This window comes from Camelus dromedarius, chromosome 1 (genome assembly GCF_036321535.1).
Source record: "Camelus dromedarius isolate mCamDro1 chromosome 1, mCamDro1.pat, whole genome shotgun sequence".
In the NCBI taxonomy this organism is placed as follows: Eukaryota; Metazoa; Chordata; class Mammalia; order Artiodactyla; family Camelidae; genus Camelus; species Camelus dromedarius.
In genome coordinates, this window is record NC_087436.1 from 60,112,989 (window position 1) to 60,136,432 (window position 23,444).

Below are 23,444 nucleotides of genomic sequence, written 5' to 3' on the forward strand. Positions count from 1 at the left end.
TACCTCCCCCACTAATATCCTGGCACAAATGCCATCAATGCTTGCCTCCTTTCCTGCCATACTTCCTAATAGTCACCTGCTTCTGCTACTCCCACCTGCCTCTCCCTGACCAAAGCACCATCCATCTTCTACATGATAACCAGAATGATACACTTGCTCCTCTGGTCATAAAGATGATGTTTTTCCAGTGGCCTGCCTGATTCCTCATGATATGACCCTGCTCTCTACCCCTATACTGGGGGCCTCTCCATTGCTCACCTGTTCATCTCTCTAACCTCATCATCTACTGTCCCCCACCCACTCTTTCACTCTGCTTATGGCACACTGGACCTCTTGCTGTTTCTGGAACATCACAGGAATGCGTCAGCCCCAGGATCTTTACCCCATAGCCATTGCACTGATATATTCCTCTCAAATATCTGTATGGCTTACTCCTTAATGTTTGCTAAAATGTTACCCTGAGTAATATTCTATTCACTAAACTTAAAAATGCAAACTAAAAACAAGGAACTATCAGAAAGAGAAATTAAGAAAACAACCCCATTTACAGCTGCATCAAAAAAAAAAAAAAACCTAGGAATAAATTTAACCAAGGAAGTGAAAAATCTCTAATTTGAAAACTACAAAAGAAATTGATGAAAGAAAATGAAGAAAATACAAGTAAATAAAAAGATATAGCATATTTCTGAATTGGAAGAACTAATATTGTTAATATGTCCATTCTACTCAAAGGGATCTACAGATTCAATGCAATCTCTATCAAAATTACAATGACATTTTTCACAGAAATAGAAAAAAAAATCATAAAGTTTGTATAATAGAACCACAGAAGACCCTAAATATCCAAAGCAATCTTGATTAAGAACAAAACTGCAGGCATCACACTTCCTGATTTCAACCTGTTTTACAAAGCTATAGTAATCAAAACAGTACAGTACTGGCATAAAAGGAGACACAAGGATCAACAGAACAGAACAGTGAGCCAAGAAATAAAGCCATGCATATATGACAATTAATTTTTGACAAAGAACCCAAGAATATATGATGGGAAAAAATAATCTCTTCAATAGAGAGTGTTTGGAAAACTGAACAGTCACATGCAAAAGAATGAAACTGGAACCTTATCTTATACCATACACTAAAATCAACTCAAAATGGATTAAAGACTTTGAAGTTAAGACCAGAAACTGTAAACTTTATAGAAGTAAACATAGGGGTAAGCTTTTTGACACTGACCTAGGTAATGACTTTTATTTTTTAGATTTGATATCAAAAGCAAAGGAAATAAAAGCAAAAGTAAACAAGTAGGACTACTTCAAACTAAAAAGCTTCTGCACAGCAAAGCAAACAATCCAGAGATAGAGAGAGAGTGAGAGAAGACAACCTACTGAATGGGAGAAAATATTTGCAAATCATATATCCATCCCATAAGGGGTTCATACAACTCAATAGCAAAGAAAACCTAAATTTAAAATGGGCAAAGGACCTACAAAAACATTTTTCCAAATAAGCCAACAAGTACATGAAAAGGTACTCAACAGCCCTTTCATCTGGGAAATGCAAATCAAAATCTCAATGACATATATCTCACTTTTGTTAGAATGGCTATTATCAAAAAGCAAAAAGAGAACAAGCGTTGTTAAGGATGTGGAGAAAGGGAACCCTTGTGCTCTGTGCACTGAAATGTAAACTGGTGAAGCTACTGTGGAAAACAGTATGGAGACTCTTCAAGGAATTAAAAATAGAGCTACCATATGATCTTGCAATCTCACTCTTGGGTATATATCCAAAGGCAACAAAATCTTCTTCTCAAAGAGGTATCTTTACTCCCATGATCACAGCTGCATTATGCACAATAGCTGAGGTATGGAAACGACCGAAGTATGAGTCAACAGATGAATGGATAAAGAAAATGTGGTATCTACATTCAATGGAATATTATTTGGCCTTAAAAAGAGAAGGAAATCTTGTCATTTGTGACAACATGAATTAATCTCAAAGACATGCTAATAAGTAAAGTCAGCCAGAGAGAGAAAGACAAATACTGCATGCTATCACTTACATGTGGGATCCTTTGTAAAAAAGTAGAACTCAGAGAGAGTAGAAAAGTGGTTGCCAGGGGCTGGGAGGTGGGGGAGATAGGGAGAGACTGGTAAAAGGGTACAAACTTTCAGTTATAAGATAAATATAGCCTGAGGATCTAGTGCATAACAAAGTGACTAAAGTTGATAGAACTGTATCTTTCAATTGATATTTGCTAAGAGTGTAGAACTTAAATGTTCTCAAAAAAAGAAAAGGTAAATATGTGAGGTGATGGATATGTTCATTAACTTGATGAGTGGGAATCCTTACACAATGTACACATATCAAATCATTACTTTGTCCACTTTAAATATATAATTTGTCAATTAATAACTCAATAAAGCTAAAAAATGCAAACTATAGTCCCACTCCTCACTTCCTAATCCTTTATTCTGCATTAAACTCATCCCTAGCAGTCATCACTATCTGACGCTTATTTATTTGCATGTTGTCTGACTATTCCCAGTAGAAAGTAAGCTTGATGAAGGCAGGATTTTATGCCTGTTTTGTTCATTGCTATATACCTAGTGCCAAAACAAATATTTATTGAATGAATGAATGAGCTGTTCTGTTTGGGCTCATCTACTGGTCAAAAGACTTTTGGCTAGAACTTATTAGGCCAACATATAGCAGTTCTTTTTAGCAACTTTTTAAGCCAATGAATAAAAGTTAAATTGCCAGAGAGCTCAACATTCCATTACTAATTCTGATATGAATGTATACCTAACACATTCATATGTATATTAAATACTAAACACACTTAATAATAAATACAGGCTAAATTTAGTATTATGAGATTTAGCAATTCTTTCTTGCATAAAGTGCATTTGTCTAAATGTCTTCAAAATCTTTAAACCTCTAAATTATAAAATCCTCATGAATAGTAGATGAATTTCTCCAATTGATGAAAATGAGAGACAGTGTACAATCAACTTTTCCTTGCTGACATTACCAGTTTATTTACCTATCTCTATTTTATAAGTTGTAGATAATATGAATAATGTCCAGGAACAGGCACCATAGTGTCAAAGTCAGTGAAATTACTTTAATGTCTTAAATGGCTTGCAATTAAGATCTCAGTCAACAGATTAATAGTTAGCAAAACAATTGTTAGTCAGTCTCTAGTGATAAATATTTACAGTATTCAGTTCAATATTGAGACAAGTCATCATTTCTAAATAAGAATTAGATATAATACGGATAATTTCATTTCTACCTTTTTTTTTAAACTGCCTAAGATTCCAACCTGAGGTCCACCTTTTTCTACCAATGTGATTTCATAAAGTTATTTATAAATTATAATGTAAATGATAATTCATATATTTTAATATACAAAGAAAATCAGCATACCTTTGGCAGGATTTGCATCATACCCATATGATGTTTTGTTAAAGATGTGATGATCACCAGAAGAGGGTATTATCCTTGAATCTGAAATAGGATGGATCCCTTTAACTCGTTCAGCTATTGCTTTATGTTGCTCACAATATCCAAGTTTCCTTGGGGAGCTTGTCGCCAGCATCGCTTCACCATTTTGTATCAACATACATTCTTCTCTTTTTATACCTGCTGACAGGTGAGTCTCTGAGTCACTCCCATTCATAACAGGTAGTTCAGTGATTTGCAGTAACACTTCCTTCTGGTTAGCAGCAGAGGTTTCTGGTAAGGAATTAGATTCGGTGCTACATCGACCTTCTAACCTGTATTTCCCAGGAGACATAATTGCACAGGGAACAGTTCCCACAAGGTCCATTGTTGTCTTTGTAACAGCAGCAGGATTGGGAGAAATCTGAGAGGTAGAATCATTGTGGCCAAAGTTGTCACAGTGGGATGCCAGGCTTCCACTTTTAGGAAATCCATCCGCTTCAGACACAGAATCTTCAGTCAAGGCTAAGAACTCTGAAGGAGTCTGAGCTGTAGTAAGATCAGCAGAAAGCAATGGAGATTGTAAAGAGCTTCCCGCCCGTTCTGTGACATCCGCAGAACAAGACGGAGAAGCTCTTACTAATACAGGTTCCCTCTCTTGGTACTGTGCAATTTCCAGTGAGAATTCAGACTGTTGTACCAGTGAAATGGACTGGCTCTGAGGAACTGGCTTAGAAAATTTATAGTGAGATGAAAAAGATTTAGTAAGAAGCTTCTTTGTTGACTGCTTAACAGAACGGCGAGTCTGTTCTTCTGTAAATCCAGAATCATCCCCCTCACTTTTGCCAGAACTCAGGCAATTTATGAAGACGTTCTTATTAGCTGAGTGCTCCTTTTCCCTTTCAAAATCCTCTGTCAAAGACCTTGTTAACTTCTTATTTCGTGAACTACTAAAACCAACAGAATGTCTCCCCCTGGTTTTAATATGTTCTTCCAAACTCAGTTTTTGCATACTGCTGTGACCAGGTTGAGCACCATTTGAAATACTAAGGTTCTGGTTGGTAGGTTCTTGCTTGGGTTCACTCCCTTTCTTGTGATGGAAGCTAATGGAAGGAGTACGGAAGATGCTCCTGCGTTTACCTGTACTACCTGAGCTTGAGTTAGTGCTGGAAGGAGAGGAACTGTGGACACCAACTGTATTACTGGAGGAGGGTGAAGAAGGCAGAGAATCATGTTTTCTGCTAATACTCCTTCTGAATATTGGCAACCGGGAGACCAGGGTAGATCGTCTTGATCCAGAGTCCCCCATCGGGACTCCAAGGCTTGCACTGTGATAGCCAACTTAGCAGCCTGAGAAAAGTTAAAACAAAGAGAAAAAGTTAATAGAATTCAATGATAAATAAGACATTTTAAAACAAAATACTGGTTTTTCATTTATGACAGAATTTTGTTACACTAAAAAAATATAAATAGTAAAATTCTGATACTTAAGGAATAAACAGAATTTCTAAGTAGCAAAATATCCAATAGTTTGTATAGAACAAACTTATAATGGTGCAAAAACTTTAAGATGATCAAGAATAAAGTCTATTTAAGAGTGTTATATTGGGAGACATGAGATTATTACTCAAGACCCAGTCTTACTACTTACACTGGCTCTACAATTTGGTAAATTATTTAATCTTAACGTTTTATGTTTCTTTATTTAGATTTAGTAGGTATGTGACAGCCATGATCATTGCCCTCTGGGTAAAATGTCCCACCACTGCCTCTGTTAGCCAGCACCAGATGTACCAAGGGACTCAACAAGTTACTGACCTGAGCTTAACAGAATCATAGACCAGACTAAGCAATGACCTGACCCGACAAGCTCCACTCAAAGAAAAAACCACTGGGACAGATTCTTCCCTTTGGTGTTTGATTTAGGAAGTTTAGAGATAATCAGGCCATTGTCAGGGGAAAGTAAACCATATCATAAAGGATCTAAGGTAGAGCTATAAACAAGGCAATAAAGTTATAAGGAAACCACAGCTATAAGCTGGAGAAAAGACAGACAAAAGCTAATTCAGCTGGTAATGCTGAGACAAGTGAGAATACATACAGTGAGAAACAGAAGCACAGAAAAATTATGAACCATATTAATGTCAGGGTACTAATGATGAAGACAAAGGAGGAGGAGAAGGCAGCAGCTATAGTCCATTAACTGTGATGTACCAAGTACTTTAAACAGATTATCTCTTTTAATGCTTACAACTATAGAGGTAGACAATAGTACTATGGACATTCTACAGCAGAAAGGTAAATTGTCTATGTCACTCAGCTAATAAGTGGTAAAGCAGGAATGAGAAACTAAGCCTTCCCTAACCGCAGGGTCAGCTTATAATCAGCATGGTATATATTGTTTTCAGTAGGGTGAAGAGCCAAGAGTTTATGCTGCTGGAGGCAAAGGTATGTTTCCACCTCAGGAATTCCTAGTTGTATGGTCAATCTTTATATTCTGGTGACTGCTATTTCTCACTGGTTCTCCTAATGTGACATGATTTGAGTCCTATTTTGTTTTGTTTTGCTTTGTTTCTAAATTTTACTTAATTTCTGACCTATAGTATACACACCCTTTTGGTCAGCTTGAATCATACTGTTTCATTCTACTGTTTTTTGCAACCAAAACTAACAATAACACATACAACATAAAATGACAAGCCCTCTATTTTATCATCCTTACAGATATATTATGAGGCTGATCAAGTGAAAAACTTTCATGTCCTTGAAGTATATGACAAAAATGGAAAATATTTTCTCCTTCAGATATGCATTCTTCAATATTTGATATGTTGTTCCAAATCATATAAAATCAAACACATTTGCATTACATGATTTTTACTAGATGATCTTTAATTGCACTCACTAAATTTGAATTTAAATCAAACTACATGTGAAAAGGAGTCAGAAGGGATAAACTGGGAGTTCGAGATTTGCAGATACCAACTACTATATATAAAAAGATAAAAACCAAATTTCTTCTGTATAGCACAGGGAACTATATTCAGTATCTTGTAGTAACCTTTAATGAAAAACAATATGAAAATGAATATATGAATGTATATATATATGACAAACATTATGCTGTACACCAAAAATTGACACATTGTAACTGACTATACTTCAATTAAAAAAAGTTTTAAAAAATCTAAAATTAAAAAAAAAAAACTACATGTAGACAACTTCTAAATCATTTAAGTATTCTTGTAGGGCTTTGGCTAAAGAAAGCTCAAAATATAAACGAAGACATTTTAGCTCTTGAAATCTTTCACAAATTAAAACTATCTCATTTTCCTACAAGCTTAGATGTTCTGAAATGGATATAAAAAATACAATTTTTTCACAATTTCACTCTTAATAATGCTTTAATTAACATCATTCTCAGCTGTGATTTTTCACTTACATGCAAGATTTATTTCAATGCCCAGTGAATAATTTTGCTGTAATTAAAGCATTACCAATCATTATGATTTGCAGCTGGTGTTGAACCTATGGCCTTCAATGTATTAATGTCAAGATATTTACCATTAATGTCAAGGTATTTATTATTATTCAGAATTTATGCATATTGAAATATTTCTTGACCTCTTTTCTAGAATTTCTTGCATTTGTATTAGCATTTAAAAATAAAAAGTGAATAAATCTCTTATCTCTTAGGCAAGTATTCAAAGGGTTTAACTAATGAAAAAAGTTCAGAAAAAAGAATTACAATAAAAACATCTCTTCCTGAATACTTAATAAAAACAACCAGACTTCCACTGGGTATAAATAATACATTTGAGCTACTATATATATATATATATATCTGTCCTAATTTCTTTAAGTAAAAACATCATGGATATACAGAAATATTTACACACTAAATGGGATGACATGGAGTAGATATAAAATCTATTAAAGATAAAAACCTTTTTATGATTCATTTTATTTGCTAATAGTCTTTTAAATGAAGTTCTTTATTACAAATAAATGAGAGAAAGATAAAATATCTAGAGGTTGGAATTACCCATTTTCTTTTAAAGACTGGATGCTATCTACATCTCCAGATTCATTATTCCCCTTCTCATATTTCATTCTCTAATTCAGTGATTACTATTTGTCATTTCCTGCTCACCTTCACCATCAAGGCATTAGCAGATGTGGGTCTGTGTTCATGGAACACCTTTCCTGTAACTCTGATGTGGTAAAATTCCTATTTCTACAACATGGTCCCTTCTAGAATGGCATCTCTGACCCTCTTCCCACTCTCTTCCATTTTGGATTTAGTACTCCTCCTTTATGTATCCTCAAGTATTACCTTACATGGTAAATATCTACTTATTTATCTGACTTTGCTATTTTACCATAAGTTTCTTAATCGCTAAAGCCATTTCTGCTTTGCTTTGAGACCCCAGTGCCTAACACACAATCAGTACCTATAGAGTAAATGGATTCCATCAAATGAAGTTTTAACTTGAATACATCCATATTTCAAACATAAGTAAACATATCTTTCCTCACTACCATAAATGAATGCTATAAGTTTGAGGTTAAGTATGCTGAATTACAAGTTTCAGAGTCGTAAGTTAACTGAAAGCCTTTCAAACTGGAAAATCACTCAATAATCTAAAATTTCTAACATTTGAAAACAATGTTAACAAGTTGAATAACAATATCATCACATCAACTTCAACTTATTCACTAAAAACAAATACATTACAAGTTAATTTTATTTTTATTAAAATTTTATTATGATTGTAATTCCTTTCACTCCTTAGCAAATCTTGTATACATTTTCACATATTTTTATAAATTTCCAAATCAGATAAAACATATTTTCTCAATTATCATCTAATGTTTCTTGGTTCAGAAGTCATAGTCACTTTAACCACAACAGGTCCTGAAAATATACAGGTTGAACTAGACCTGCCCACTGTACAGGGATCTTTATTACCATAAACATTTTATTTGGAAAAAAAATTATTTATGTAAGAAGAATGTCTTCTAAATTTACTTCTAATGCTTTCTAAATAAACAAAAGTTACACTGACTTGTAGGTAATACCACCTCCACAGAAGCAGACTAACCCTATTAAAAGTGGTGTGAAACTCAGTTTGATCTCAACTGAAGAAATAGTATCCTTTGCTCTCTAGCACCAAGATTTAACAAAAGGCTCCAAGGGAGTACTTTATTCAGTCATCTCTACAACCTTAGCAAACACTGTCATTACCCTTAATAGAATGCAACTTTATATGGTAGATCTATTCTGAATAAAATTAGAGCCGAATTTCTTATTTGGCATGGTTGAAAAAGATATGGATTCTAGTTAAAGGGGTTATAAGGATCATTAATGTTACCTATAGAGTAAAAGTAAAACGCATTAAAGAAGGAAGAAATACTGGGGGGAAAAATCACACTTTCTGATGTAATTTCAAAGGCATAAATCGAAGACATAAAATAACCTTGCAGGATTTCACAGCTACCATCTTGAAAACTGATTACCATATACACAAATAGGTACATATATCTGTGCAGGCAAAAGAAACAAAACAAAATCCCCTTTATCTTTTTCTTTCTTGTTATTTTTCAAGTATTTCTTAGAATTTGAATAGCCCTCATACTTCTTCACAATGAACCAAAGATGATGAAGAGTCACCGATGTCTCACATTTGACTTAGTACTAAGTATCCTTTGTTTTTCTGCCTCCCAAAACTGGTGGTGTTTTACTGCAAGAACAAAACTAACAAACAAAAATACCTCTTACACAGACATGCAATCAGTATAAAATTATTTTGGTTTCAAATCCAAATTCTGCCACTTACTAGTACCTTAAACTAGAACATAGATAATAATTATTTGACAGATTTTAAGAATGGAAGGAACAACAGCAGAAAGAAACTTTACACTATGCCTGGTATAGAGCAAATCTCCACTGTCCTCTTTTTCGAATGAAATGCATTCAAGCAAGTGGTGCTTCATGGTACAACACACTGAGTGATTATGAAAATGAGCCACTTATCAAAGTCAGCCCCAATCAATCTATTTTTTAAAAATCACCTAAAAATTCTGGGGAGGGGGTATATAAATTTAGATCTGTATTCTAACCCCTTATGATAAACCTCCCTAAAATATACATTTTTTATTGAAATTTAAAAACAATGACCAATATTTGAACTGCTTGTCGGTAATGTTGCATAAATTAAAACTGGTCCCAGCTCTATTCTTTTTCAGAAAAGGTATAAAAAAAATAATGTTAGAGCCTAAATGATCACATTAAAAAGAAAATCAATGATACGTGGTGAAAATGGAAGAAGGAAAATTCACAGAAACCAAATATTCTCTAGGTAACAATTTTCATTAAGAAAGTGATGGCAGAAAATAAATCACATGTAAACATATCAAAAGACATTGATCAATTTTTACCAAAATTAAATAAATAGCTTGAAGAAGTTTCCAAGTCAGTCTCATCTAATTATGTAATTTAGATGCAGATTTAAACGAGGCTCATACCTGACAGGTGTCAGGCTTAGCTGAAAAGCACTCCAGTTCAGATTCTGTTTTACAAAGGTCATGAAATTTGTATCTCAATGTTCCTTTTTTTATTGAAGTATAGTTGATTTACAATGTTGTGTTAGTTTCAGGTGTATAGCCATGTAATGCAGCTTTTTTTCAGATTATTTTCCACTATAGGTTATTAAAAGGTATTGAATATATTGTTTCCTGTGTTATATAGTAAATCCTTGTTATCTATGTTATATGTAGTAGTATGTATCTATTAATTCCATAGTCTTATTAATAAACTTTACCTCGTGTAATTTATCTTTAAATGTATTTCCAAAATGTTTCATTGTTTTCTTTTAAATGAATAGGGAATAAATGGAGGCTTTTTTAATAGATAAATCACTCACATACATGGACAAGGGCCACTTCTGTCAGGAGGGTCAATGAGGAGAATATGAGATACATTAAAAGGATGACTGATCAGGACCAAGTGGGTTATTGATTGATTACAGGGAAGAGGATGAGATTGTTAGCAGAAGGTAGGAAGAGTCAGAAATCATAAAGCTGACTGGATATATTTAGTTAGCAATTTACTAAATTTGCATATAATTTAGCCACATTGAGTGCACTGTTATTTTCAACAAATAAGCAAGAACATAATCCAAACAATAACTGCTTATATCAGAAATGTTTGCTTATATCAAACTGATTTGACCCTAACAATGGTATTAAGCAGAGACAGACTGTCCCTAATTGGATCTATACAAATCAATCTTCCAGGTAAAAAGAGAAAGAGAGTGGGTGGTGCTAAATTAGCATGATAATGGATACTGTTACAATAGGGAATGAGAATACATGTCAAAGGATTATTCTAGCAGGATTTGGGGAAGCAGATGAGTCTTTTTTGTCTGAAATAACAGAAGGACAGGAATCTTGATACTATTTAGAAAGACATGTAATCTTGAGAGCAAGCCAGATAAAATCTTAGTTCTTTAGTGGCCAGAAGAGACAACAGTGGGAGAAGGGAAATACAGAAAGAATGGATTTTGGCCAGAGATCAGACAGAAGTTAGTAGTGAAAGAATAAAGAAGTCTAAAAGTTGTATCTACATGTGACTCAGCCTTAAGTAAATAAGAAGACTACGTTTATATTCAAAGAACATTATAGTTTATGTTCTGGTATTTATACACAATGAATGCATTATTGTTAAGAAAGTAGATTCTCATGCAAAAATATCTGGATTTGAATTCAGCACTACACATAAGAGTTGTGTGGCTTTAGAGTGGCTTAAAAAGTTATTTAAACACCCTGAGCCTTCATAAGGATAACAGTTGCACCTGTCTTAAAGGTTTTGTGATAACCAAACAAGTAAAAGCAAAATAGCACTTAGAACAGGGTCTAGGACATTATAAATGCTTAATAACTATAAATTATCAAGAAATATTAGACATGTTTGTACTATTTCACAACTAAGTATATTTTAATTTAGCTTATAACCTTCCAAAGCTCTCTCAGCTGGAAGTTCTAATTCTGTCTACTAGTAGACAAATACTGTCATTTCCAGAGTCAGTCCTGAATACGACAGAAAGGAAGGTTAGAGGTCACAGTACCCAAACGTCAATGGGCTTGGGGCCAAGTACCACTACAACACATGTGTGTGTGTGTGTATGTGTACATATATATATGTATGTATATATATAAAAATCTCAATATCAAACATTACAAACATTTAATAACTTGTCTCTTACAAATTATTTCATTCAACCATGGCTTGCTTTTGACCCAAAATATTATTTATCATATTGATCTCCTTCCTATGTTCAGTTTATATTTTTGTTAAGTAAATATTAAATTCAATTATTCAGTATTTTTTTCACTTCCAACAAAATAATCCGAACTTAAAGAAGCAAATAACTGACACTATTATGAATATTCAAAGACAGTCTCAGACCCTCAACATGACTCCCAAAAGTTGAATTTCATAAATTTGGTGAGCAATACTAATGTCAATACAACAAATATACACCTTTAAAGAGGCTAGCACACATCTGAAAATATGTTTGTTAATAAAGTATAATTATTTTATTATATAAAAATAATATTAATAACAATTATACTATTCTTTATAATCACATCTTACACGGAGAATTTGGTTTAGTCTTAAAATATTATTCTGCAAAAAATTTCCTCACAATATTCTAGCTTAGCTTTCTTAGAAACACAGCCTGAGCAACAGATTCTTGTTCAAGCAATTTATTAAAGAATTACTCTTGGGAGAAGGTGAGGAAAGAAGGCATGACAGGGCAGGGGGAAAAGCTAACCAAGGATGTGTTGCAAATGGAACTTGCTTCAAGTGAATCCCATGGGATCTGGAGCACTTACTGATACCTTGGGACAGCTGGCTGATCTTTTGTATCCCCATGTCAGTCAACCAACTGTAGACTTCTCTAAGGAATGGGAAAAAAATTTGAAAAGTATAAAATAGACAAAGGATTGATATCTGGAATATATAAAGTATTCTTATAAATCAATAAAAAAAAGACAATCCAAATAGAAAAATAAATGAGCAAAGAATATCATTATACAAATCCCAGAAGAAATACAAATTACCAATAAATATATAAAAAGAAATTCAAACCCAGCAGTAATTAGGGAACATAGAAAGGACTATGTGATATCATTTATATGCAGAATCTAAAACAATAAAATAAACTAGTGAATACAACAAAAAAGAAACAGACTCAGAGATATAGAGAACAAACTAGTGGTTAGCAGTGGGGAGAGGGAAGAAGGGAGAGGCAAGATACAAGTAAGGTATTAAAAGGTACAAACTACTATGTATAAAGTAAATAAGCTACAAGGATGTATAATTCAGAGGAAATAGCCAATATTTTATAATAACTACAAATGGAATATAATCTTTAAAAGTTGTGAATCACTATGTTGTACACCTGAAACTTACATAATATTGTACATCAGCTACACCTCAATTTAAAAAAAAAAAAAGAGCTCCTATAAGCCAATAAGAAACAGACAACACACTGGAAAAAAGATAGCAAAGAACACAAACAGGAATTTCATGGAAAAGGAAACACAAATCACTAGTCAACATATAACAGATATTCAACTCCATCATTAATCAAGAAAACCACAGATATTATATTTCACCCATAAAATTTTAAAACTAAATAATATCAAGTTTGGATGAAAGTAGTGGTACTTATAGACACTTAACAAAAGAGTCCAAATTGTTAGGATCATTGTAGAAAATAATGTATTAAAATATCAAATTAAATAATTTCACTTCTCAACATTTACCCTAGAATAATACACATCTGCACAAAGAAACACACATAGAGATATTCAAGGATGGTTTATAACAGTTAAAAATAATTTAAATTTCCATTAATAGGAGACTCTAAAAAATAAAATATGGTATATCTATTCTACAGCATTTAATATATAAGAGCTAACCACATAAAGTAAAAGATATGAACTGACAGAAAAACTTAAGGTATTAATAAAAGTAAATAGCTAAAAGATATGCTAGATACATTTTTATGTAAATTACAATGTATTATGAAATTTTAAAGATAATACTCTACAAAATCACACGTGTGCACATGCATAGGAAAAAATCTAGAAGGATATACTTCAAAGTGTGAAAAGGAATTATCCTTGAAAAAATCCTTTTGACTGGGTGTTGGCATCAATGGAGACATTAATGTATGTAATATGAGCTTTTAACAATGGAAATGAATTCATGTGTTACTTTTACAATTAAAACTTTAAAAATTCAAATATAGTATAAAAATATGGCCTATCAAAATTACATAATGCTGAAGAATAGAGGCGTTGTAAATGTTTTAAAAGTAACCTGAAGGGTACACAAAAATCAATGACAGTAGCTGCCTCTGAAAGATAATGAGTACATAGGAAAACGTTTTTTGTAAAAATAATTTGACCAAATATGACAAGATACAAAAATAAACCGAGTGTTTTTTAATAATCGAATCTTTTATATTTTAACGTAAAATATTTAAATAAATAAGACCTATGGAAGTGCTAAGAATCCTAAATTTATATGAACACTTTGTATTTTTAATGAACCTACATTTTTAACACAAAACTCGTATTTTATGTCACTGTCAGTCCAAAACAAATGTTTATAAACTGACAATTACTTTTCTAAAAGCTCAAATTCTATTTAGTTTTGCTATTGAAAACTATTTCCATCTTAAAAAAAAAACTCGTTATTCCTTTGTCATATGATAATTTATCTGGATATTGTCAGTGATAGTTCAGACACAAATTATGTGTTCCTGGCTTTTCACAATCTTTTTAGTGTCTTAATATTTCAACAACACAAACATTAAACCACCACATATTATGTAGTTGGCTAATAAATTTAAGTTATATCATGATTTGGAAGCATGTGGTATTAAGACTTTTTCTCATTAATGATAAATTGATGCCATTATATAATTCTTTCCAAGGCTAGTAAACTAACCAAACAAGTCAGTTTATATTTCCTCAGTTCAAATACATGCTACTTTTAGACATTTATAATGGTTTATTTGTTTACTAAATATTAAAATCACTGGATTTCCTTTTTTTAAACTAAAAATGTAAATAACCAAGTTTATAATAACCTGCAGTTACATGTATATGCCAGCAGAGGGTGGAGAAGATCTTCCTTTTAAAAGTAGTCTTTTTTTTTTTTTTTTGTACCTGTCTTTTTTTAAGTGTTTTTGAATTCAATATATAATTGTCACATTTATCAATGACATTGTTTTACAATATATCTATGGATATAATTTCTCTTGGACTGTTTCTTAATTCATAAAATTAGAGAGCTGAATAGATGAATTCTATGAGGCCCTCTAATTTTTTAAAAATACCTGTATGCAATCTGTGAAGTGTAGGATACATACACACACATCTGCTAATAAAATGTCATTCTGAGTATCATTTTTTTCTAGTTTAAAGTCAATGACAGTAGATTTATTACTGTCCCATAGATAGGAAGATAAAAACAATGTCCCACAGATTATTGCCACAGACATAGTGTAGTGTATTTTACAAAAAACAAGAGAGAGAAAAAGAGAGCAAAAGCACATCTGGGAACACAGTCTATTGGTTATATGATAAAATAAGAAATACGACAGCAAATTTGTTTCTTCTACTTTTATCATATTTATTTCTGTAAGCCCTGAATCTGACCAAGTCATATCTTTTTTCTTTTATTATTTAAAATTAAGGGCTCTGTAATTCATGAATTAGAATAAGGATATAGCTTTTGGAATCTAGGGGGGGAAAGGGCATGGCTGATATTTTACACATTTTAGTAATAAAATCCTCTGATATAATATAGTATCAGATTGAAATTATTTCAGATTATGTTGAGATAAATTTTAAATTGGTAGAAAAACCGAATATTAAAACAATTAATGGATTTACTCTAGATCCATAAAACACACTGAGATTTTATTAAATATATTAAGGTACATTTTGTTACCTAAATTGCTTTAAGTTAAAATTTTATTTATTTTCAGGAGGAGTTATATAACATATTATAATAAAGGGGACATAATAAATTCAGTCCATTTCTTTCTTTAAAAAATAACCTTAAACTTTGCTATTAAATTTACTTAATTGTCTTCTTGTGAGGCTATGGCCCTGCATCAAAGACCACTACAAGGAATGACTGACTGGTACTGAAGTTATACTGAAACATGTACTGTCAATTTGATAGACTAATTAATAAAAAAGAACCCGGGAGAGAAGGACCTATGCTTATGCCAAATGGGTTCCATTCCAGCTGCAGTACTTCGTAGCAAGTGTGATGCACTGACTTGAGTTGCCACTAGATGGAGATTTTGCATCTTGGAATATTTAAGGAGTTCTGCCTCAGTGAATGACTACTGCACAGAATTCAACCCTTGGAAGGTGTACTTCTCTTTGAGGATAAAGAAACTGAAATCTAGCTTGGTTAAGTACCTCATTCCAAGACAAATAAATAGCTGTACTAACATTTATAGAGCTCAGAGTTCTTTTTAAAAAAATTTTTTTATTGAAGTATAGTCAGTTTACAATATGTCAATTCTGGTGTACAGCACAATGCTTCAGTCATACATGAACATACATATATTCATTTTCATATACTTTTTCACCATAAGCTACTACTAAATATCAAATATAGTTCCCTGTGCTACACAGTGTATACTTGTCTACCTATTTTATATATTCCAGTCAGTATCTGCAAATCTAGATTCCACATATGACTGGTTATCATATAGTATTTCTCTTTCTCCTTCTTGTTTACTTCACTTAGAATGACATTCTCCAAGGACATCCATGTTGTTGCAAAAGGCATTATTTCATTATTTTTTATGGTCAAGTAGTATTCCATTGTATAAATACACCACAACTGCTTTATCCAGTCATCTGTTTATGGGCATTTAGATTGTTTCCATGCCTTAGCTATTGTAAATAATGCAGCTATGAACATTGGGATGCAAGTGTCTTTTTAAATTAAGGTTCCCTCCGGATATATGCCCAGGAGTGGGATTACTGGGTCATATGGTAAGTCCATTTTTAGTCTTTTGAGGAATCTCCATACTGTTTTCCACAATGGCTGCACCAAACAACATTCTCACCAACAACGTAGGAGGGTTCCCTTTTCTCCACAGACTCTCCAGCATTTATTGTTTGTGGACTTTTGAATAATGGCCGTTCTGACTGGTGTGAGGTGATACCTCATTGTAGTTGATTTGCATTTCTCTGATAATTAGCAATACTGGAGCTCAGTGTTCCAGATAATGGAATTAACTAATCCAAATAAAAGTAGAGGCTCTGTCATTGCCAGAGACATGTCCTTATTTCAAACAAAGACTCTTGCTCTGTAAACATCTGATATATCCATATAATATTGTTACCATTTTTGTATAATTTTAAAATACAAATTATTTTTTAAGAAGCTATATTAACATAATTTTTTCTTATTTCCCTTATGTGGCCTTTTTTAAAACTGAGTTACAAATCACTGGAAGAAGTGATTTTGTATTTAACGATTACATATGTTATTTCATATTATCCTCTTAATGACTTTGTTAGGTAACTATAATTATTCTTATGAGGTAAATAAACAAATTTGGGGTCTGAGAGGTAAAGCTGAGATTTGAATCATGTATTTCTGATGCTGAAGGCAAATTTTGAAATTACATCCTTCTGCCTAAATGCACAAAATAGAGTGACAACAATATGATATTAAATAACAATATTCTTAATGTTATTGCTGCCCTAAGAATGTATAACTGGGAGTGGCTTAATATTCCAAATTGGTAGTCCAATGACAGATCCATTGACAGGAAATCAAGAGGAGTTTCAAATGACTCTTCAGGTCACAAGGAATATGAATTCTGTAGAAAAAAAAGCACCCACTAGCAAAGAATGTGCAGAGTGCTGGGTTCAAAAACAAGAGTGTGAGAGGGAGGTGAGACAAAGAGAAATAATGTGTCATCCTACAGACTTCCCTTAGCTAACAGTTACAAGTCCAAGAGCGAATATTAAACAAGTGCATAAGCAGGATCGAAGAACATTTTGTGATTTGTAAGCAAATATTCCCAGAAGGAAGCAGGCACCCAAGATTTTAAAAAATGAAGAAAGAATATCGTACAACAAACAGAAGGTAATCCAGGAAACTGGAAGAACCACCTTTAGTGGGTTCTGCTTGCTTTGCTTGTGGAGAAACCACATAATGGCATTGGGATACCATGTAGTGTAGACAGCATACAGTACACATTATACATAAATAATAATATAATGGAATGATTACAGAATGAGGGTTACAGCTTTCTCAAAAAAAATTTTTTTTTTTAGTTTTTTTCTCAACATCTTAATACCTCATTTTGGCTTTGTTCTGTATAATATATAGGTTAAATTTCTGAATTCACATTTTCTGGGTTTGGATTCTGGCCTCTACACTCCTTAATTTTAGATAAACTACTTAATCTCCCTCTTTGCCTCAAGGTCACTATGTGTGAAATAAACAGCACCTACTGTAACAGAAGTAACTATTATGAGGATTAAAGGAGCTAATGTGTGTTAAGGCCTTAGACCTGTGCCCAACACACAGGAAGCACACAATAAACGTTAGCTGTTTTTATTCCTACAAAATTACCTAAAATGAATCCAAATTTTCCACTTCCAGATTTTGAAATAAAAACCTATCCATCTCAAGAATTTGATGCTTTGAATGGGAAAATCTATTGGAGCAACACCCTTTCCAGGATTTTCTCTGAATAAGGCTTCTTTGCTTCTATGTGAGCTACAAGTTAAGACAGTGTAACTGGATAAGTGTGTATCTGAGTAGAGTGGGATAACACTCCTCCACAAATCCTTAGGGAAAAGAACTGCACCGCTAGTCTGGAAATGAGGAAAGACAGACATAATAAACCTGAATATTCTATATGAAAGGCAAGCTCTCTTTTTACTTTTCTTCTATTTAAGTGTATTTTATGCTGAGATTATTTTGAAGAATTTTATGTTGTTCACATTATCTCACACAATAATTTCAAACTTGTTTTACTAAACTGAAAATCTATATAATCCTTAGCATACTTTACAAGTTAACCATTAACAATTTTTCCATTAACTTAAATATGGCAGAGGATATATTTTTCTGGCAGGCTATATACTCTGTATGTGCTTCAAATATATTTTCATTAATATTGTCAAGCAGCATATTTAGTTCATTTGGTTTAAGGAAAAGATATGTAAATGTATTTCATTATAATCTAATTGCAGAAAGCAGTCTTCATAGTCAAACCAACCAGCCAATGAAGATTCTTCTTCAGAAGAATAGATTTAAATCATGAAACAGACCTGTTAATACTCCAAGACAATATTCTCACTTACTCATATAAGGAATCTAATAGAAAAAGGAGGAGGGAGGGTGGAGGGAGGAAGGAGGAGAATGATTCAGAATACTGCCTCCATGTAAATCACACACCGACCTCTCCAGCATTTCTTCAGGAAGTGCTCATGGGACTCCATGAGGAATTAAACATTTGATTTCCTGGAGACTTTTAGGGACTGGGCAATGCATCCTAGAAAGATTCAGAAGAGGGGAGAAGTTTGCCCTTTTTTTTTTCTTTTTTGTAAAATGGGAGACTGAAGGGAAAAGTGAAGAAGATGAACTGGTGAATCTCAGAAGCTTCTCAAGCAACGAAATTGTGTGGAAAAATCACAATTGGACATTGAGGATTGTGAAATTAATTCTCTTAAAGGTATGTGTGTCTATGTCTGCCAAGAGGAGTTTCTGTGGGTTATTATACCACAGTCTGAATATCACTGCTGTAGCTTACACAAAGTGCTTAGTGGATTGTCTCCCTCAAATAATTAAAAAATGGCAACCACACTGTCTGGCAGGGACACAGGATGCAAAGGAGAGTAAGAGACACCAGGCCCTTTTTTAATGGAGCAACTATTCCAGTGAGGTAGACAGAAAACAAACAAGAAATCAAATGAACAAGATAGGTCATCTAGGTAAGTCCTATATGTTACATAAAAATTAACTGCAGTAAACTGATAAAATGTTAAGGGAGAAAATATGGAGGTAGGGATATTTCAAGTGAGTGAAGATTAGTGGGAAGAGCATTTCATGCAGAGGCAACATCCAGTATAAACTCCCCAGGGAAGGCCCGAGTGTGATCTAGCCAAGCAACAGTGTGAGGCAAGGGAATGAGGGTATGAAAGGAGACAGGTCAGGAAGGTAGAGGGCCAGATCCTGTAAGGCCTCCTAGGCCATGATAATCTGCTTGGATTTTATCCCAACTGCTAGTAAAAGCCCATCAGTTAGCTAAAAGAGATATCCCTTTGTGGAGAGTAGGTTATAGGAGTAGCCAGCCCATTGGAAATTACCACAATAGTTTAAAGGAGAGGTGATGGTGTCCTGGCTTGGACAGTTGCAGTAAAGATAAGCAAGGTAATGAACTGGGTTATCCTAGGGAGAGCACCAAGAAGAATTGCTGATGGATAAGATGTGAGGGGTGAGAGAAAGAAAGAAATCAAAGAAAATGCCTAGGGTTTTTGTTTTCTGCTTTTGTTTTTTCAAATATTGTTGTTAGTTTATTTGTTGCTTGTTTTAGGGAAAAGAAGTGCTACTCAAAATAAATGACCATCATAATGGTAAAGTCAATATGGAATAGATAAATGAAAAACAGATATCCAAAATCTTAAATTATGATTAAATATTGACTCACAAGTAATGTGTCTTTTTTCATATTGAAAGCAAAGTGTTCCTGCAACACAGCCTTTAAAAATAAATCCATTTCTGATCTGAAAGTTAGAAAATGTGGGAAATATGGAGAATACAGGAAAATATAAAAAATGAGAAGCATCCAATCCCATCAGTGGTACTCTGTTAGTGTATCTTTAAATGCAGGGAGTCTTCACAAAGTGCATTCTCACTTTGCACAATTCTGTGGTGCTTAATTCGCATGAGTCTCAGTTATAACACAGCAAATAATGCAAAGCAGTAAGGAGTATTTTTTCTAATGATTTTTACATTATTGGATAAAGTGTATATATATTATATTTTCTAAGCAATTTCTCATATATTATCGAACTCTTCATAAAAGTTTTAACAGTTAAATGGTAGGTATTTCTTAAAGGGAGTCACCATAAATTACTTAAGATAAAATATTTAGGTAGTTTTAATTATTTCTCTTTAAAATAGCAATCTTATACCATACTATTACAAAAGTAACTAGTCCATTTTATTCCTAAATTATAACTTGATAGCATTAAATGCCTCTGTTTTTGGCTCACTCAGTTTTGAAAATTTTTATTAATGGAAGAACCCTAAGTGATATATTGGATTTCAGCCCAAAGGCTGTATTGCTTCTATTATCAGTGTAGCTCGACCAAAGTCTGATGTGTAAATCTCTCCCTGGTAAGAAATGAAGCTGTTCCGAAGCCTAGGAACTCTTTCAGGCCACTAGGGTACCATTTAGTAAGTCACCACAGCAACACACTATGGCTGCAGCCACCAGAGGCACAAGTACCTAATCGCACTACGTTTATTTGTCCTCAGGATGTCTCTCTCCCATTCTGCAATGATTAATTCACTTGAGGCCACACAGAGTAAGAGCAATAGCAGTTTTAGAAATTAAGTCAAAAAAGCAGACAACAAGGTGAAGATTACTGACACAGAGATAGGACATTTCCAAAGAATATCAATCTGTTTGCAAATAAATGATTTGGCATACTTTATATCAAAATCTCCTACAAAGTGGGGGGTCTGTACCAGGCATAAAAGAAAGTGCAAAACATATCAACTGGCTCCCTCCTGCCCTTATGGAGTTTATAATATAATTAATTAAACTAAAACAAAAAGAAACAGAGGCCAAATGTTAATGATACCGTGGTACTGACTATAAATGCATTTATAGTTCTGCAAAGGAAAGAAAATGATGCAGACTGGAGAAGGAGACTATCAGTGATGAAGTAAATGAAGGCATGAATACTTAAGAACAAATAGTTTCCACAATGTTTTTGAGATTTCAGGTACTGAGTTCACTTATTCGATGAACATTCATTGAAAAGATGCTCAGAATCACAAATCATCAGGAAAATGCAAACCAAAACCAAATGAAATAACACCTCACACCTGTCAGAATGGCTATTATCAAAAAGAACACAAATAACAAATGCCGGCAAGGATGTGGAGAAAAGGGAACGCTCGTACACTGCTGGTAGAAATGTAAATTGGCGAAGCCACTTTGGAAACACTATGGAGGTTTCTCAGAAAACTTAAAAACAGAACTACCATATGACTATCTAAAGAAAACAAAAACACAAATTCAAAAAGATACCTGCACCTCAATGTTCACAGCAGATTATTTATAATTTCCAAGACATGGAAGCAATCTAAATGTCCAACAGTTGAACATATAAAGAAGATGTGGTGTATCTATACAATGGAATACTGGCCCATACAAAATAAGAAAATTTCACCATTTGCAGCAACATGGGTGGACTTGGAGGGCATTATGCCAAGTGAAATAAGTCAGATAGAGAAAGACAAATAATATATGATGTCACTAATATATGAAATCTAAAAAATACAACAAACTAGTGAATACAACAAAAAAGCAGCAGACTCGCAGATACAGAGGACAAACCAGAGAGAGGAGGAGGGGCAATATAGGGATAGGAGAGCAAGAGTACAAACTATGAGGTATACAATAAGGTACAAGAATATATTGTACAACACAGGGAATATAGCCAATGTTTTATAATAACTATAAAAGGTATATAATCTTTAAAAATTGTGAATCATCATATCGTACAACTGTAACTTATTAAAATAGTGTACAGCAACTGTACTTCCCAATTTTAAAAGTCTATTCTGTTTCAGGCTGGACACTTAAGATACACTTCTCTTTTCTCTCTTTCCTTATCTACTTGTCATTAGGTCATAGGATGCAACAGCTATAGAGCACTGGACCTAACTGATGATCATTGAAGTCAATGGTTCTCAAGGTAGAAAATCATTAGAAATTCAAACTACTGGGTCACACTCACAGAAATGCTTAATCAGAACCTGTGGGTGTCTCATCCACAATCTATATAATTTCCAAGACCTCCAAATGATTCTGATGCATTCATACATGATAAAGATTGAACAGCACTGATCTAAGCTAACCAGAGAAGAACCTGGATGCTAACATGAGGTAAATACTTGCTAAGAAACAACAGAACAAGAACCAGAAACATGCTTTCTAACTCATAAGAGAACATTCTTTCAACTCACTATAAAATAAATGCACATTCTCTCTTGATTGCAATAATTTTTTTAAAATTTCCTCCTTTTCAAATATGAGTCCTGGAAAATTTAGAAGCTTTCTGTAATAGCATGAAAAGCATATTCCCTTACCACATGGTGATGAACTAGGGAACCTAAGCATGTAGACGTAAAATCTCTTTCATAGTATAGAGCCATAAAAAGAAGGAAACTGTCTTTAAATATTCATTTTTCTATTTTTCTTAAGGAGTTTTATTCTTTATTGATTTGGTAGTTCTCTTTATATGTTAAGAATATAGCTCTTTATCATATTTAAATATTTTCCTGTTTCATTTTTGATATTTTAACATTTTGAATGGTTTGTTTTTATATAATATGAAACATGCACATCTTTTATTATTTTTCAGTGTTTTGAAGTCTTGTCTTTTCTAATAGAAGGTGAAATTTTGCCTACTCTTCAAATATTTGAGTTTACTTTTATGTTTAACTCTTTAATTCATTTATATTTTTAAGTGTCAGACTTAAATTTTAGTATTCATGAGAATCACCTGGAGAGCATTTTAACACACATTATTGGGTCTCAACACCACAGTTTCTGAAATAGTAGGTCTGAGATAATAGTTTTAGCATCTTTAGTACATTCCCAGATGTTGTTAATGCTTCTGGT

The 23,444-nt window shown here is 33.2% G+C and overlaps 1 protein-coding gene across 5 annotated transcripts in view; it reads right to left on the reverse strand.

The window, feature by feature from the left end:
- The window catches only part of CCSER1 (coiled-coil serine rich protein 1), a 1,104,264-nt gene that overhangs the window by 964,297 nt on the left and 116,523 nt on the right, over positions 1-23,444 (reverse strand). For all 5 annotated transcript variants that reach the window (XM_031469432.2, XM_064484846.1, XM_064484851.1 and 2 more), the window contains exon 2: positions 3,433-4,797. In XM_031469432.2, the coding sequence (XP_031325292.1) occupies positions 3,433-4,756 (1,324 nt within the window). In that variant the 5' untranslated portion in view covers positions 4,757-4,797. The remainder of the gene's footprint in view (positions 1-3,432; positions 4,798-23,444) is intronic.